We start from the raw sequence: 14,674 nt of genomic DNA, 5'->3' as shown, positions 1-14,674 counted from the left end.
GGAATTCATAGAAATCTTATAATCTACTCAGTTCATGAAATTTAAAAGTTTAAAAGAAAGAAATTTTGATATTCTCTACATGTAACTTAATATAAAAATTCAAATAAAAAAATGTCCAATAACAAAAAAAAAGTTCATAAAGGAATAAACTTGGGTCCAAATTAAGAATAGACTGAAACAAATTTATGGGTCAGCAACAATGAAGAATAAAATGAATTATCAAAAAAAGAAAAAGGCTACAAAAAAATAATGATTTCATCTATAAATAAAGAAATATTAGCAACTACAGTACAAAAAAAAATCAAAGTATAAAACAATGCATAAACACATTAAATGTTGTAGCATCAGATCCACATAAATTCCCATAATTGCTCAATAACCCGCATATTGAATTTATGTATCTAATACCACACTAAACTCATCATCTTCCAATGGAGCAGGCAAGCTTAAATCTATCATATTGTTGTCAACTTTAGTAGAATTTGCAACAGTGGTAGTATTTGATGAATAAGTAACAAGAAGCAAATGAGATCTTTTGTGATTGCCAAGTGCTGGTCTTAACCCAAACACCCTGTAACAAAATAGGCACTTAACCAATCCTAAAATCCTTAAATTTTTTCCAATCATAGCTTACTTCTTTCTCACATTCAATAGCATCTCCACAATCCACCAGTCTATACTCATGGTGACTTTTACATGGCTACTTTCATAGTTTTTGTTTGGTTATTTCTATCTCATGTATTGCATAACATAGTTCCAAGCTTTACCTTCCCAAGAAAATTCACTTAGGAAATATTTCTTGAAATTTGTCATATGGGCTCTAACTATTGCTATCTTGTTGGGGCTTTGCTTATCAATTCTCCACTTTTATTCACTGTAATAATTAAAAGCATTAAATTTCTAATTTTTTTTTAGTATTTTCTTAGTAACCAAACAAATAACATTAAAGAGAAGGTAACATGCATGAAACAAAACAATAATAAAGAATTATTAAACAAAAAAATGCATAAATTTGAAGGCATGCAAATAATGTTGTTGACTAATTTCAAAAATCAAAAAACAAAAAAGTAAAACAAATTTAAAAACAAACCAAATTAAAAAAAAACCCAAGTTTGATGCACTAAACATAAGCAAAATTTTGGGAATGAAATCATAATGAAATTTTGAAAAAAAAATTGCAAACAAAGAAGTATCAGAAAAAGCATGATTATCAACGTCATCATAAATAGGGCTCTGGCCATTTTTAGGGAGTGGGCTGGTGCTGTGGTTTGATTATTTTCTGTTAGAAATTTTTTAAATAAAATATGATAAATAATCTTACATTGGAAAAAAAAATAAAAACAAATAGTTAAGTTTATTCAGAATAGAGAGATAAGTCTATTCAAAATGAATAGTTTTAACTATTCAAAATGAACAGTTTCAATTGTTCAAAAATAGAAAACTTTTTTCTATTCAAAATAGATAGTCATGTCGTAGAAAATAACATTTATCTATTTACAAAAGGCTCATTTGGTTTTCAAAAAATATATACAAAAACAATTCTTAAAACTCTCCCTCTTTCTTCAAATTCTAAATTTTTTTTATAAAAATTTTGATACAGAAGACCTTTATAGAAGTTCAATGATCTTGTGATACATTGGTGATTACTCAGTGACTGATTTCGTTAGTGCAAAATGCAATCAATCACTGGATTTCATTGTATCTTCAACATTTATTATCTGTAACCTTTTTGCACGCCTACTAAATAAATGATATTTTATGGGCAAATAAACCTTAAGAAAAATGGTATCATTACACACCTTAGAGCCTTTTCTCAAAATTTTAGATTCACTAAAAGTAGTAATTGCAGATTTTTTATGTTTGCTTTAACAATTTTAGGATTTTATTCGATTCAACAATGGTTATTAAATAACGCTCAGGGAATTGGCTTCTAGTTTTGTCAAATTGGATCATTTTAATAGTGAAAATTTTTAAAAATGGTAGAAGAAGAAGCATTTCCTACTTTCAATCTTAAACGTTGTATTTGTTCTAACTACTCCCAAGCCAGAAGAAAGTGAACAAAAAAATCTATTGCTACAACAAGAAAGAGGTAAAAATTTGATAATACAGACTATATGTATAAAGATCATATTTTGAACAATCTGTCTAATAACCAATTTGATACATACTAAAAAAAAGCTATTGCAAATGAGTTATGGAACCAATTAGAGATCAAGTATATGACCGAAGATGCAACAAGTAAGAAATTTCTTATTAGTCATTTCAATCATTATCATATAGTTGATGGACATTCTGTGATTGAACAATTGTGTGAAATTAAAAAAATGCTTAATCAGTTTAAATAATATAATATTGTATGGGATGAAACAATTATTATATCCTTTATAATAAACAAACTTCTTCCATCATGATAAGACTTTAAAAGAAATCTGCAACATAAAAAAAGGGAAATCACTATAGAAGCTTTGGCTAATCATCTTCAAATTAAAGAGGAACACCGAAAGCAAGAACAAAATTTTGGTTATGGTGATGCCAAAGTTTATGTTTTAGAGGAAAGATAGACTGCAAAGCTTGACAAAAAAAAGTTCAATTTCAAGCAAATTGCTAATGTGCCTAAATTCAAGAAGAATAAGAAAGGCCCATGTTATCATTGTGGTAAGCCAGGATATTTCAAGAAAAAATATCAATTACTACAAAAGAAAAATGATTCATTAAAAGGGAATACTTCTAAAAAAATGATTCATCAAAAGGGAATATTTCTAAAAAAATTTGTTGCCATAATTTCCAAGATCAACATGCTTGAAAATGATGAATCATAGTGGATTAGGATAATAAAACATGTGTGCAAAGATAAAAGTATGTTCACAACATTCAAACCAAGTGAATATGGCAGTGTCTTTTACATGAGAAATTCTTCTATAGCAACAATTAAAGGCAAAAGGACTGTTGACCTTGAATTCAATTCTAGAAAAACTCTAACTTTGAATGATGTTTATTATGTACCAGGAGTTAGGAAGAACTTAGTGTTTGAAAATCTGTTGAACAAGTTTGATTTTAAACTTGTATTTGAGGTAAATAAATTTATTCTATCTAAGGGAAAAATTTTTTGTTGGGAAAGAGTAAATGTATGAGAGAATGTTCAAACTCAATATTATTAATAAAAATAAGAATGTTATTTCTGCTTACATGGTTGAATCTTCATATTTATGGCATTATAGACTAGGTCAATTAAATTATAAAAAATTGCATGATATGAGTAAGTTTCTGTTAATTTATGAATTTAGTCAAAACATTAATAAATGTAATACATGCGTCTTGAAAAAGATTACCAGAAATCATTTTCCTAAGGTTAAAAGAAATATAAAGTTACTTGAGTTAATTTACAGTGATAATTGTGATATGTATAACACTTCCACAATATCTAGAAAGAAATATTTTGTCACATTTATAGAAGATTGTATTAGATATTGTTATGTTTGTCTTTATATTCCAAAAATAAAGTACTTGATAAGTTTAAAATATATAAATCTGAAGTTGAACTTCAGTGTGAATCTTTTATCAAGTGTTTGAGGTCAGATAGAGGTAGAGAATATTATAGTCTAACTTATTTTGAATCCTCCGAAATAATCCACCAAGTTACTACTCTTTATACACCACAACATAATAGTGTAGCTAAAAGGAAGAACATGATCTTAACATAAATGATAAATGCAATGTTATCATACTCTAGTCTTGGACTAAGATTTTTAGGTGAAGCTTTATTAATAGCTTATCATATACTAAATAAAATTTCTAATAAAGAAACAAAAATAACCTCATATGAGTAATGGAAAAAAAAAAACCAAAACTTAATAATTTGAAGGTTTTGGGATGTAAAGTTGTAGTTAAAATTTCAAAACCTAAAAGGAAAAAGTTTGGTGAAAAATGAATAGAATACATATTTATAGGATATGCAAAAGTATTGTAAAGCATATAGGTTCATGGTTTTTGAACTAAATGATTCAATTTCAGTTAACACTGTTATTGAATTAAGAGATGCAATTTTTTATGAAAATTTATTTAAATCTATTTGGAGACAACTATAAGTAATTCATCCTACAAATGGAAAAAAAATTTCAAATCCATTGGAACAAACTAAAATTAGTGATAAATCTTGTCAAGAAATAAGGACAAGTGAAAGGGTTAGAAAAGTAAAAGATTTTGGACCAAACTTTTTTATGTTTCTTGTGGAAGGGATTGTGAAAGTATAAACAATAAAATTCTTTATTGTTTTAATGCAATGTCTGATCCTATTACATATAAAGAGACAATAAAATCTCAAGATTTTGCTTTTTGAAAAGAAGCAATAAAGGATAAAATGGACTCAATAATGGGAAATGACACTTAAATTTTGGTTAACCTTCCACCAAGTTCTAATCCAATAGGCTGTAAACGGATTTTCAAAAAAAAAATAAAAGTGGATGAAATCATAGATAAATTTAAAACAAGGTTGGTAGCCAAGAGCTTTACACAAAAGTAAGGGATAGACTACTTTGATACTTATGCTCTAGTAGCTAGAATTGCTACAATTAGCTTTTAATTTCACTGGCCTCGATTTATAATTTAATTATACATCAAATGGATGTAAAGGCGACATTTTTAAATGGTGGATTAAAAGAAGAAGTATATATGAAACAACCGGAAGAATTTATTATTCCAAATCAAGAGTAATAAGGTTTGTAAGCTTGTAAAGTCCTTGTATAGACTTAAGCAAGCACCAAAACAATAGCACCAAAAGTTTGATGAAATCATTCTTGCTAATGGTTTTAAAATTAATGAGTCAGATAAATGATATATAGCAAATTTAAAAATGGCAAAAGAGTCATAATATGTTTATATGTGGTTGATATGCTAATATTTTGCACTGATTCAAAACAAGTTAAGAAAATAAAAAAAAATTATCAAATAACTTTTCAATGAAATATATGGGTGTACCATACACTATTCTTGGAATTAGAATAATCCAAAATGATAGTGGCATAACCTTGTCACAATCGTATTATATTAAAAAAATACTTAAAAAGTTTGATCTTTTTTATTATATTCTAGTATCTACACCCATGGATTCTCAACTGAAATTAGTATCTAATATTGGTAGAAAAATCGATCAATTGCAATCAGCAAGAGTAATTGGTTGTATGATATATGCAATGATATGTACAAGGCCAGACATAACATTTGCTATTGGAAAGTTGAGTGAGTACACAAGTAATCCAAGTAACTTGCATTGACAAGCAGTTAAAAGAGTACTTTAATATTTGAAGAAAACAATCAATTATGGATTTTGTTATAGTGGATATCTTTCAATTATAAAAGGATATTATAATGTTAGTTGGATTACTAATATGAAAGATTATGCATCTACAAGCGGATAGATCTTTGTACTTGGTAAGAATGCCATTTCTTGGGGTTTCAAAAAAATATATGCATAATGAATTCCTCCATGAAAGTCAAGTTTATTGCATTAACCGTAATAGACAAAGATGTTGAATGGCTAAAAAATTTATTATGTAAAGTACCTTTATTACCTAAACCAATTTCTCTAATTTTTATCCGATGTGATAGTGAAACAACTCTAGTAAGGGCATATAGCCAAGTATATAATGAAAAGTGTAGACATATTGGATTAAGACATTGTTATGTTCGATAATTAATTTTAGATGGAGTGATCATTATAAATTATATGAGATCAAGTGAAAACTTGGTAGATCTTTTAACAAAAAGTCTTGTTAAAGACTTGGTAAAAAAGACCTCAATAGGGATAGGACTCAAGCTTATGAAGTAAAGTCACACATGATAGAAACTCGACTCAATACTTGGTATAACATCAAGTCTTAAGTTCAATAAGATAAAGCACATCATCTGTATGTGACTATTAGCATTATAGTAATGTTTAATACCATCCTAGGTAAAGTGCTAGGTACCCGTAATGGTAAAGGAATGATGAGTAACATATTCTTAATAGACCCATAACATGAATACGTTAGAGTGTTATAGTTATGGGAACACTCTTGATGAAAGCTACTTATGTGAGTATGAAGTGTGGTCATTTCTAAAAGCTTAGCTCTAACAACACTCATGAAAGAAGATGCACACACATAGCCATAAATGTATCACCGGATACCAAGCATTTATTAGGTGTTGAAATCATTGTGTGAGATAAGTTCGATTAACCAAATGGAATAATTGGTTCAAGGCATAGTTTACCATGCGATTTTGGTTAACTTTAACTTGTTTTTACTAAGTGAATGTTTAAATTAGAAGATAAATATGGATTATTTTAAAAATAGTGGAAGATTGTTAGAGATTTTTAAAATAAAATATAAGAAATAATCCCATACTGAAAAAGAAAAAATAAAGACAGATAGTTAAATCTATTCAAAATAAAAAGATAAGTCTGTTCAAAATGGATAGTTTCAACTGTTAAAAAATAAACAGTTTTTGTCTATTCAAAATAGACACTTATGTTTGTAAGAAAGAACACTTATCTGTTTATAAAAGGCTCCTTTGATTTTTTGAAAATATATATAAAAACAATTATTGCAACTCTCCCTCTTTTTTCAAACTTCATATTTCTTTTATAAAAATTTTGCTACAAAAAACTTTTATAGAAGTTTAGTAATCTTGTGATACACCAGTGATTACTTAGTAGAATGAATTTGTTAGTGCAAAACACAGTTAATTATTAGGCTTCGTTGTATTTTCAAAGTTTATTACCTGCAACCTTTTTACACACCTATTAAGTAAATAATATGTTGGGGGCAAATAAAACCTTAAGAAAAGTGGCATCATTTTACGTCTTGAAGTCTTTTCTCAAAATTTTAGATTTACCAGAAGTAGTAATTTTATATTTTCAATGTTGCTCCAACATTTTCCTTTACAGAACTCTTATAAGGTTTATCTTTAACACCAATCTCACGATTGACACATCAGCTCCTTGTTGTGGGACTTGCACTATAATTCGAACCAATGGTATGCTCACAATCCTTTAAGGAAAGGTTATCTCTCTCTTGTAGGTTTTTTTTATATGGTGTTAGACTATGCTTCTTTTACCTAAATGGGGATAAGAACCCCTACAGCCTTTAAGTTCTTTCATCTTCTCTCATCATGCTTGAAACTTCCTTAAGTGATCTTGATCTCCTGCTAGATTGTTCTATGTTTTTCCATTTTGCCCTATTCTTTTTTTTATTCTTTTTTTTTCAAAAACCATTCTTTCTCAATTTTTTTTCATGAAGTCTTTCCCTTTCCAAAATTTTCTTTTTTCAAAATTATCCCTTTAGTTATTTTTTATTATATAGATGACATGGTCATCAATTCTAAGTTGGAGACTTCTTTTATGGTATTTATAGATAATAAATCCTAAGAACTAACAAAAAAAATCCAAATTTTGTAATTAGAAAACCTAAATATGTAATTAGTGAACCAAGAAGAATCTTAAATGTGAAACCTAAGAATGTTGAAATTTTTCTTTCATTTTTTATTTTTTCTTAATTTTTTTCTTGGTTTTTAAATTTTATTTATGTAATAAAATAATTTTCACTTAATTCAATTTTAAAAACATGCATATGTAATTTTTTTTTCAAATGAATATTGACATAGGTAAGTTAACTGACCTAATAATCATATCATGATTTTTCATCTCAATTAAGTTCATTTGACAAAAAAAAAAAAAAAGATTTAGAGATCAATTGACTTAAACAAAAAATAAGAATATAAATGACACTTTTTATATAATTAGAGAACTTATTTTATTCGTTATGCCTTTTTGAGAAATAGAAAATTTGCGTGGAATAAAAATTGGACCAAAACTTTTTCTTTTCTTTTTTCTTTAACTCTTGAACCTCGGGTGGCAAGAAATGGGCCCAATAATGAAGTACATTGTATTTTTAAAGACCAACAGCCCAAACTTTAGGAACTAGGATTTACAGTCTCTATAATATATATATATATATATATATATATATATATATATATATATAGATATAGATATATCAGCACACATTATCTTTATCTGCGGCAGCTCCAGCCTCTGCCTGTAAATTATTCTTTTCTTCCAAAACCCCAAATAGCAAGCTAAAACCCTAATTGGGCTGTGATTTTATATCTTTATTGAAAGCAGCTTAAGGTATTATTTTTTTCTTCTAGACTAGATTGTGTTAATTGTGGTATTCTTGGGGGTGGAGGGTATATTTTCATCTTTTCTTTTGACTCCTTTCCTTACACAAATACGCTTTTTTCTTTTTCGGATTTCAGCTCATCACTCTCTCTTTTGATTATGGCTACCAGTAAGTCCCTGCCCAATCCTTACTTTCTCTCTCTCTCTCTCTCTGTTTTTAACTATTTAGCCATTCGGTTTTTATGCAGGACTTATGTTCGAGAACTCATGCGAGGTTGGGGTTTTCTCTAAGTTGACCAACGCTTACTGTTTGGTTGCAATTGGAGGATCTGAGAGCTTCTACAGGTTTGGTTTCTCTCATTATTCTTGTTACATGTAACTCAACTTCTAAAAGGAGAGTCTTTTTGACTTTTGCCTCTTCCAGCACATTTGAGGCTGAGTTAGCAGATGTCATTCCAGTCGTTAAAACATCCATTGCAGGCACTAGGATCATCGGCCGTCTTTGCGCAGGTCCTTTTCATATATCTACATATTTGCTTTTGTTTCTTTCCCCACAAATGGCTTCTAACTGTTAATCTCTCTGCCTTCATGTTAGGGAACAAAAATGGTCTTATCTTGCCGCACACCACTACCGACCAAGGTCATTCCCCCACTTTAACAAATCTATTTCATTGACCTTTTACTCGCTTCTTTATATTTAATTTACCTATGAATCTGCTTCACTTGTATGCTGTTTGCTCAAATGACTTGTTCACCTCACCCTCATTTTGATTGTTTTGCCTTTCTTACTAAAGAGCTTCAGCACTTGAGAAACACCCTACCTGATCAAGTTGTTGTTCAGCGTGTTGACGAGAGGCTATCAGCCTTGGGGAATTGCATAGCATGCAATGATCATGTTGCTCTTACACACACTGATCTTGACAGGGTAATTTACATTGCTTATGTCGATTTGATATTGCCTCTATTAATTGGTATTTTCTGTAACTTATTTTTGATTTGATAGTTGTTTTAAAAATGGAGTCTATAGTTGCATTTTGTTAATAGATGCTTTATTTCTTGTTTTTAAATTTTCTGCAAGTGTATACATTTCACCTGTTTTACATGTTATCAAAGCAGACACTGTTGAACATTTGAGCATCTATATGCCATAACTTCTCCAACTGGGATTATTTTCCACTTACTATCTGGTTCTAGGATGTTGATTTTAAATTTCATTGTACCTCATGCTGGAAGCTTAATAATGAATTGGTTTATAGGAATCATGTCTATGATATCTCGAATAGATCCCTTTTGTCAGACTGACTACCAATTAGAGGCTAATTTGGCCATGTGTCTATTCATATTTGAATATATAGTGTCTATGGATATAATATGCATACTCCTCTGTTGTATTGATCAGGAGACAGAGGAGTTGATTGCAGATGTTCTTGGAGTGGAAGTCTTTAGGCAGACAATTGCTGGCAATATTCTTGTGGGCAGCTACTGTGCCTTCTCTAATAGAGGTGGCTTGGTAAGATAAAAAGGATCTACTTGTTACTGCACCCAGCAAAACACATTTTAGTTCTACTTTTTGGTTTAAAACTAGTAACCTGTTGCTTTGTTCTTGTGCAGGTCCACCCCCATACGTCCATTGAAGACTTGGATGAACTTTCGACTCTCCTTCAGGTACCTTTGGTGGCAGGGACCGTTAACCGTGGTAGTGAAGTGATAGCTGCTGGCATGACAGTGAATGATTGGACAGCATTTTGTGGGGCAGATACCACCGCCACCGAACTCTCTGTCATTGAGAGTGTTTTTAAGTTGAGGGATGCCCAACCTACTGCTATTGTGGATGAGATGAGAAAATCTTTAATTGACAGCTATGTCTAGTTCTGTATGTTACTACCATTATAAAACTGAGGGCACTAGCTGCTAATTCTTGGTCTTATGTTTAAGCCTATCTGCACTTTTGTTTAATATATCAATGTTCTCATTGTATCACTTAGAGAAGGCATATGTCTCTAACTTAGTCATTTTCATTTACTCTTTATTCAGCTGGATTGGAATCCGGATTCTATGATGCTTTTGTTTTAAAGAGGAATGGATTAGATAGATACTTGAGTTGCTAGTGGATGATGCCTGAAGCATATCAATAGGAGAATGTATCTTTTAAAGTTGTTTAGTCTTGCTATTTAGTTTAGTCTTTTACTCTGCCATTCTTGATGTCTGGTTTATATAGAGCGAGAGGGTCCTGTATTGGGTAGCCCTGGTCTATTGCTTTTATCCCTCTCTCTCGGGTGGAAGAGGCTTGGGTGGGGGAGATTTGTTTTGTTTGCTGTAAATGCCCCTTCGTCACTGCTACAGCATCTGAGGGGACCTTAACAGTTTCAACGTCAAGTACACTGTACCCCAAAACGATTTGCAGAAATTTCCATCCCCCGTTCTCTGTCGTAAAGGTGTACCTGTATGACTGGTGGGAGAACGCAGGGCGTCCCTGAATTCACTCAGTTACTAATGCTCTTGTGCAAATTTAGACAAAGCCTATAAGCATTGGGATCTTAATACACAAAAACATGGGTGGCAACAAAAATAAAAATAAAAATTAACAATCATATATGTCAGTAGTATACGTTCCCTTCAAATAAACTGTTCTGTTGAGTGAATCACCAGCACAGAAGTTGCACACTGTGTACTTGGTTTAAAGCCTGTTTCCATCTATCTCTCTGCTTTAAAATTATGATAGAAGGGCATGAGAGAGCTTCCATGGGGATTCAACCAGTAGACTGACTCTGAGAAACCAAAGTCTGTCCTGCAAGATCTCAATTCCAAAACCATGCTATTCCCTGTATTGCTAAAAGAATAAGATGTTAATCAAGACTGAATGCCTTCAAATATCCATGATAACTAATTGAAAACCACCACAAATTTTCCGCGATGTTATACTTAGAAAGTGGCCTGGTGGCATTCCTCAAGACGTGAGATTTCAATCCTAAGCAGGGCTCAATACACAAGTGCGCAAAGCTTCAAACTAGAAGGTGCAGGGAAGCAGGTGGCTGTCACACTCACATCCGCTTTTCAAGACTCGGGCTCCAAAAGAGCCACGTTAACCCCCACTAGAAAATTGAGACGGTAACTTTTAGTGACAGGTTGATTTTCGAATCTCTTTTTGTTTCTTCTCTATTTAGCTTAAACGAAGAAAATCTACAAAGAAAGAAGTTCAAAAGTTGGAGTCGACGAGTGATGCAACTCTCTCCATTTCTTCCAAAATTCCCTCATTCGAAAAGGTTTGGGGGGAGAAGGCTGCAAAGCTGGCCATGAAAATGGCTGCCATCTTTGGAGGTGACAGCGATGATGACGACATATGAATGATCAACGTGGGTAATTACTTTCAGATTGATCATTACTTAATCTCAATTGTTGTTCAGAATTTTGGAAGATAATGAGGATATGTAATTGAAATACAAAGTTGATGAAGAAAGAGCTTCTTGGACAATTTATTGTCGTCTTTCTCTATGTTATTGGTAGTCATGAGGCTTGAATGTACAAGTTTGTGCTTAAGCTTAAGCTTAAGAGCAGGCATTTGTTGCAAGAAGCCCGAGTACTGACAGTCAATTTTTTTAAGTGGGAAAAGGCATGCTTGTGGCGTGACGTCTGCATATTGACTGCCACTTTTCCTTAGTTGGAAAAAGAAATATCATGAGCCTGCTTGCCAATATGTAATCTTGTGAATGGATGGGGAAATTAGGCAAAACAGCAAACTGTTTTCTTGCATTGAATCGGAAGCGAGTGTATTTGTCATAAACGACATTTAACTGAACATTAAAGGTCGTAAATTATCTAATCTAATGGGGAGTGTAGTGGACAAATCATAAGTTTTCATTAGTGCCCGTTAAATCATGCATAGCTGGGAGGAGAAACCATCGGCTCTCACTTTATTCAACTGACCCATATAACCATATGAGATATTTGCGACTCCATTCTGGGAGGATAACCTCGTATGGGTGGCGGGCCCTCACCTAAACTACCATAAATTTCAAAAGTAGATGAGATGCCTCCTGTAGGATAAAGAACCCCGGGTTTTCAACCCTTCACTTCTCTTGGCTTCATTTGGTTGGATAAATGTGGATCCACTTTTAGGATCTTTTCTTTCCAGTATTGATTGCTTCTGAAAGTGCAAGTGCCCCATCTCCGTCAAGCATGAAACGGGAATGCTAAAAGAAACTAGACAAAAATATTTATAGTAGCTGTTAATATTGTAAATGATAGGGGAAAACGCATGAGATACAATTTTCTTCGTTCCAATTGTTGCAGCACATGCTAATCAATCAAAGTAAGGGAAAACGTGGCAGTTTGCACTTCGTAGCACCTTTGCAAACTTATATTCTGGCATGCTAAGGGAGAATCAATTGCTCCTTTGGCCTTTACTCTTTACTCTTTGCAACATTATTGCTAAGTAGGAATCAATCACTTTCCACGAATAAAGTGAACCGAAACCTTTACACCGAGAGTTGCCCTGTAGACGTTCTTTTTTTTTTTTTTGGTTTTCTTTTTCCATTCTTTCTTTTCTTTTAGACAACTCTCTCTCTTTTTGCTGCATAAATTCTCTCTATTTTTCCGTTCTGATGTCTCAGACTGCAAAATATTTCTTTTTCTGTTGATAAGCTGGTGTTGTGCTGCATAAAAAAAAAACATTGGCATAAAGCTCTTCAATTAATGTTAAGTAATCATCCAGTCTTTTTCAACTAAAATTAAATAATTATTTAAACTTTTATCATTATTTTATAATCAATTAAGCTTTTAAATGTTTATTTTCACTAATCAAATCTTTATAAGATTAAAATTGATTAATCGACAAAATCTATTTTAAGAGATTAATTAAGTGAAAACAAATATTTAAAAATTTAATTAGATAAAAACAGATATTTAAAGATTTAATTGAATAAAAATAAATATTTAAAAATTTAATTGATTATAATAAAATGACAAAATTTTAAATAATTATTTAATTTTTATTTAAAATTTTTTTATGATTTATATTTAATGCACATAAATACCGATTCATTGATGAATAAATTTTTAAAAAATTATTATTTTAAAAAATTATTATTTTTTATATATTTATTTTAAAAATTAATATTTATTTATTAATAAAATATAATTTGATTCATTGTATATAAATTTCAAACACAAAGATTGCATCAAATATAATTTTTTTTTCTAGGATATGCTTAAGCCAAAAAACGTTTTGAGAAAAAGACTAGTAAGTACTTACTAAACAACTAGAAGTACAGTTCCGCGTAGGTATAACATATGTAATGTAAATAACCAAGATTAATTACAAGGGAGAGTTAAAAAAACAAATGAAAATCCGGACTGATTGTTATTCCAAACTGCTAAGGCAAGAAAGAATTCGTTGCATTGGAATTCTGTTGTGGGGCCTTCATTTCAGCTTCAGAAACAGCAGGGAACTGGCCGCACCTGTGACACCTGGCCACCACTAGTATCTGACGACACGAGGGACACGAGGAGTGGGAGCCAAGCCAGGTGTCTACACAACCCACATGGAAGACATGCCCACACTGGGGCAATACCCTGATCTCATCTCCCTCCGCGAACTCCCCTAAGCATATAGCGCACTCCACTGATGCAAACTTTGCAGCATCTTTGTCGTACATGTAGGTGAGTTTGGGGAGAGATTGAAGAACCTTCTTTTTGAGACCTCTGTTGGCTGAGGCCTGAGCCTGAGAGGCGTTGTTGTTGGCGTCGATAGAAGTTCGTCGACGGCGGAGACATGCGCAGCGCGCTACAGCTATGAGACCCACCACGCAGAGCAATGCACAAAGGAGAGCAGCTAATATCACCACAAAGTCAGACTCCACGGTCACTGCCTGATCTGGCGGAGGAGCCTCAGCGTGATGAGCTGTTGAGAGGAATCTTTGAGAACGTGTCATAGCTAGTTACGACCTTCTCCTGTATTACAGGTATAATATATGTTGCTCTTCCTGGAGGCTGGATCTGGAACAAAAGATCAGAAGGCCTGTTGCAAGATTGTTTGAAAGAAATTTTTGATTTCCTTGATTTGGAATCAAGTATGATGTATGTAAATGAGTAATGTGAGATTAATGCGTTTGTCAGGGTAACAAACTCAAACAGAACAAAAGAAGGTGGGATGTTACTTTGGAGGATGGGGTTTAATTTGAAACAATGGTAAGACAAATAAGTTGAAATAAGAAAAAGTTGGGGAGTGCTAGGAGCAGGAGAAGATAAGGGGATAGAGAAAGGTGGGCGGCTCGATCGGATAAGAAGGCGCATACAACTCTCTCTCTCTCTCTCTCTATTGATACTTTTAGTAGTAGTTCTCTTCTCTATTATATAGATCTCACTAGATTGAGAGTTTTATGATATAATTTTACCCATTTAATATGGATATATTCATATATTAATTTTTTTAAAAGTATATTTAAATTTTTAAAATTTATCATATATAACATTTGACTTTTTTTAAAAAATAATTTTTTTGAAATAAGTAAGAAGAAAATG

The 14,674-nt window shown here is 31.8% G+C and overlaps 1 protein-coding gene and 1 pseudogene across 3 annotated transcripts; one reads left to right on the top strand and one right to left on the bottom strand.

Moving 5' to 3' along the window:
* The first annotated feature begins 8,007 nt into the window (after positions 1-8,007).
* On the top strand, positions 8,008-10,262 carry LOC111292885 (eukaryotic translation initiation factor 6-2-like). 2 transcript variants are annotated; one of them, XM_022885504.2, is made up of 8 exons: positions 8,008-8,164; positions 8,293-8,324; positions 8,404-8,500; positions 8,580-8,665; positions 8,751-8,795; positions 8,950-9,080; positions 9,555-9,665; positions 9,767-10,262. In XM_022885504.2, the coding sequence occupies exons 2-8, from the start codon at positions 8,315-8,317 to the stop codon at positions 10,022-10,024; spliced, it is 738 nt and encodes a 245-aa protein (XP_022741239.1). In that variant the 5' UTR covers positions 8,008-8,164; positions 8,293-8,314; the 3' UTR covers positions 10,025-10,262. The 2 variants fall into 2 exon arrangements, with proteins under 2 accessions (XP_022741239.1, XP_022741240.1); XM_022885505.2 differs by having other exon boundaries at positions 8,084-8,164; positions 8,286-8,324.
* A 3,065-nt stretch (positions 10,263-13,327) lies between these two features.
* LOC111292302 (RING-H2 finger protein ATL80 pseudogene) lies at positions 13,328-14,472 on the bottom strand (annotated as a pseudogene). Its single transcript, XR_016345765.1, has one exon. The product of XR_016345765.1 is annotated as an RING-H2 finger protein ATL80 pseudogene (transcript).
* Between the last annotated feature and the right edge of the window lie 202 nt (positions 14,473-14,674).

Source organism: Durio zibethinus, chromosome 10 (genome assembly GCF_047325235.1).
Source record: "Durio zibethinus cultivar Kanyao isolate XHJ-2024 chromosome 10, ASM4732523v1, whole genome shotgun sequence".
Lineage (NCBI taxonomy): Eukaryota > Viridiplantae > Streptophyta > Magnoliopsida > Malvales > Malvaceae > Durio > Durio zibethinus.
The sequence above is the reverse complement of the archived record's forward strand: the minus strand, read 5'-3'. Positions and strand labels throughout refer to the sequence as shown.